At 46.0% G+C, this 3837-nt stretch overlaps 2 protein-coding genes across 2 annotated transcripts in view; both read right to left on the reverse strand.

Annotated features, from left to right (window-relative positions):
- Positions 1 to 3837, reverse strand: part of SCPEP1 (serine carboxypeptidase 1) — a 358800-nt gene that overhangs the window by 152021 nt on the left and 202942 nt on the right. The window lies entirely within an intron of this gene.
- LOC138145813 (putative nuclear envelope pore membrane protein POM 121B) overlaps positions 1 to 3837 on the reverse strand; it is a 13536-nt gene that overhangs the window by 276 nt on the left and 9423 nt on the right. Inside the window, exons 4-5 of the mRNA XM_069067405.1 lie at positions 2460 to 2525; positions 5 to 1420 (exon numbers count right to left, since the gene is read on the reverse strand). Coding sequence (XP_068923506.1) covers positions 5 to 1420; positions 2460 to 2525 — 1482 coding nt within the window. The remainder of the gene's footprint in view (positions 1 to 4; positions 1421 to 2459; positions 2526 to 3837) is intronic.

Raw genomic sequence — 3837 nt, forward strand, 5'->3', positions numbered from 1 at the left:
AAGCCCCTATTACTGTCTGCAGGTGTAGAGCTCCCTAATGTGAAGGCGGCCAGGGTTTTACTGCCAAACATGAAGCTGCTGGTGCCACTGCTGGTGGTCTGCTTGGTGGCCACAAAGCCCCCATTGCTGTCTGCAGGTGTAGAGCTCGCTAATGTGAAGGCAGTTGGGGTCGTACTGCCAAACATGGAGCTCCTGGTGCCACTGATGGTGGTCCCAAAGCCCCCAGTGCTATCTGTGGGTGTAGAACTCCCAAATGTGAAGGAGGCCGGGGTACTACTGCCAAACACAGAGCTGCTAGTGAAAATGCTGGTGATCTGTGGGGTGGGTGCAAAGCTAGAGGTGGTAGTTGTACCAAAAGAGAAGACTGAGTTGGTACTGACAAAAGAGGTGAGGGGCTTCACCCTGCCAAAGGCTGGCTGAGCAGCACTGCTAAAGGTGGGCTGGGAAAAGGCTGGTTTTGGGGTCGCCCAGCCTGGACAGCTGAACATGCTATGGAAGCTTGTGGTGGTCATCACAGCAGTGGTGGCAGTGGTGGTAGCAGTAGGTTTGTTAACAGGCTGTGATAGGGTAGAGGTGGTGGTGAGAAGGGCACTGGCCATGCTACTGGACAAGCTGCTCAGTGCAAAGCCAAAAGTGGTCTTGGAGCCCGAGTCAGTGGTACCACTGGAGGAGGGGGTAGCAGCACTGACAGGTGCTGCAGGGGACTGGATGATTGGGAGGACACTAAAGAGGGCTTCCTGAACAGCTGTGCTAACAGCTGTGGTGGGGGTTACAGAAGAGGGCTGTTTCAGGAAAGGAGAAGCTGAGGCCACAGAAACAGATGTACATGGGACCATGCTACCAAAGATGGGCTTAAAGGTTGGGGTGGAGGTGCAGGGGGCTTTGGCAAGGATAGAGCCACAAGACACAGAAGCTCTGGCAGAGGGGGCAGCTGGCAAAGAAGCCCTACTCTCCATCTTAGGGGAAGACCCCCAAATGGATTTGAACATGGGAGTAGAAGGAGGGGTTGAAGCAGCTGCTAGAATGGGGGCAGAGGAAGCCAGAAGAGGGTTACTCAGCATTCCAAAGAGAATGCTAGGCTCAATGGAAGCTGTGAGGGGGGGCTTTGTGGAATCATCCAACTCAGGTGCTGAGGACGTCTGAGTGGTGGGACTGATGGTGAGTGTGGAGGGAGGGGCCAACACAAAAGAGGCTGGGAAGGGCGTGGAAGACGCAGAGGTGGCAGCAGGCAGCCCTGGCTCAGACAGCCCTGTGGCAGCAGATGGGCTGGTGTGCTTCAGCAGGGAAGGCACCCCAGCACTTACTCCAGCTAGGTCTGTGAGGACTGGCGGCCTCGGGGAGTTCTGAATCTTCTCCACACTGTCCAGCAGGGGGTTGGTACTGGAAATTTGAGGAGCAGCTGGTGAGGAGGAAGTAGTCTCTGGGGATGATAAAGTGAAGGAAAGAGTTTGAGGAAAAGGCACTTCCCTATATGTAGGAGAAAAGACAACTGGTCATGAAATTTCAGATCTCTATTATATAGAGTTCACTTTTCTTTTAAAATATATAATAAATTCAACATGTAAACTCTCAAAACTTTCTTGCATGTCTGCGATTGTTTCTGACTGTACTATTCTATTCTGCACATAAAAAAAAATCTTTCAGTGACCCTGTTTCCTTTGACCCTACCCACACCCCATCCTTTACCAAGTTTTCCTATGGTCTACAAATGTTGCCACTTAACATAACGTATTATGTTAAGAAGTATTAACAAAGTACTTTATGAGAAAGTGACAATCTTATCTCTGTCCTCCCAGAAAAGAGATAGGAATCTATCTACTAGGAAAGAATGTTGTATATCTTCTCATATGCAGTCATTTCTTGGGTATTTTTGCCTGTTTTTTTTTTTTCTTTTTGGTAGGGGGAAGGCAGGGCAATTGGGGTTAAGTGACTTGCCCCAGGTCACTGTCAGCAAGTGTTAAGTGTCTGAGGTTGAATTTGTACTCAGGTCCTCCTGACTCCAGGGCTGGTGCTCTATTCACTGCACCACCTACCTGCCCCTTTGCCTGTTTTTGTGACAAGGGAGGATTCAATTTTGAAAGGTTGGAGGAGGAAAGAGGAAGGATATATCCAGAAAATACTGGAAGGCATCAATAAAATGTATCTAAAAGTGAAAACTATTTTCCTCCCACAACACAAACATGAAAATATGTCAATGTAAAGTTGATACAAGGTTACTGGAGGACCTGGGTTAGAATAGCCACTATGTTACTTATTATGTATGTGACCTTGGACAAGTTACTAAACTCCTCTGGCCTAGTTTCCTTATCTGTAAAATTATAGGGTTGTACTAGATGATTACTCAGCATCTATTGGTTAAGAAAAAGTCATTTTAGCTTTGTCAGTAGCTGTCTATTGGGTAGAGATGGCAAAAAGAAAAAACAAAACCAATTGACTTGTGTTCTTCCATGTTTACTTACTCTCCTCTGTAACCCCACTTTTCTCCTGCTGATCCCTCAGTGGCTTCTGCTGTGGTTTGTCCCCTTCTAAGAGATGAAAAGAGAGCCATGAGCGTCTTACCAGTAACACCTACCAACAGGCTAATCATTTCTTCAGCAAAAGGCATCACTATATGCACAGCAGGATGCAGCCATAGGAGGAATCACTTACTGGGCATCGTTCTTGCTTGGCAATAATGTCTGTTGGGATATGTTGGCCCAAAGAAGGGTGAAGGTTTTCCAGATTAATTCAACAGAGACTGGGATCAGTACACACAACTGAGCTTCAAACAAACACATCAGCCACTTTGCAAACTTCCCAAGATGAGGCAAAGCCTCACACCCCCATCTATTCTCAGTCTGTGTTTCTTACTCTGATACTTAGTTAGATTCTCTCCAGCCCACCCAAACTACTAGCTATCTCCCAGAAACATTCCATTGTTCCTTACCTCTGCACTTTTACTCACATTTACTAGACCTATCACACTCTTCTCCCACATCTGTGACAACTTAAATCTCACCAGTCCTCTAAGACATAATACAGATGTCACCTCCCCCATGAAGCTGGAGCTAGCTCTCCAAGATCCCTTTCAGCCCTAAAATGCTATGCTTCTACAAGTCTTCACTGATTCCCAAGACAGACCTCATCTCTGGGCCTTCTTGGTTCTACCAGCACTGTGACTTCACACTAGTGTCTTCCCTCTGAGGACGCTCTCCAATTTATCTTGCTCGTGTCTTCTTTGTTCCTAAGTGTTTATGTGTTGGCTTCTCCATTAGATTCAGAAATCCTTTGGAACAAGAACTGTTTTTTGCCTTGCTTGATATCTTCTGCACTTAGCACAGTGCCTGGTACACAGTACATGTTTAATAAATGCTATTGAGCATGTCTACACCACTCTTGTGTACTTAATGCACCGTGTCTTGTATACCAGTTGCTAGTATTAGACTCTTAAGCCATAGAATGATTGTGCCTATACTTGCCTATCCCTGTAAACCCTAGGAGCAGCTAGCATATGCCTTGAATGTAAGCAGATGCCTAATAAAGCCTTAACACTTTAATTAAGATATACTGGGGGAAATGTGGAGAATTTGGGTACTAGAATCAGTGGTTGATCTAAAAAACTCATTTTGGTCAATCAACAATTCCCGATGGCTTCCCCACCCAATCGTGTAGAATTTCTTAGAGGAAGGAAGTTAGCAGACCAATATGGAGTTTCTTCCTTTCTGGCACATACCATCTTGTAGTAGCATGGTTAATGAACAAAGTGATAGAACTAGGAGGTACAGACAGATCACAACATAGAAAAGTTATGAATTGGATCAAATGTAAAATTCCCCAAAAGCAGATTTAAGTGGCCCC

Source organism: Petaurus breviceps, unplaced genomic scaffold, assembly GCF_028583685.1.
Source record: "Petaurus breviceps papuanus isolate PSGF00001 unplaced genomic scaffold, PetGlider_PUasm1.0 90750, whole genome shotgun sequence".
In the NCBI taxonomy this organism is placed as follows: domain Eukaryota; kingdom Metazoa; phylum Chordata; class Mammalia; order Diprotodontia; family Petauridae; genus Petaurus; species Petaurus breviceps.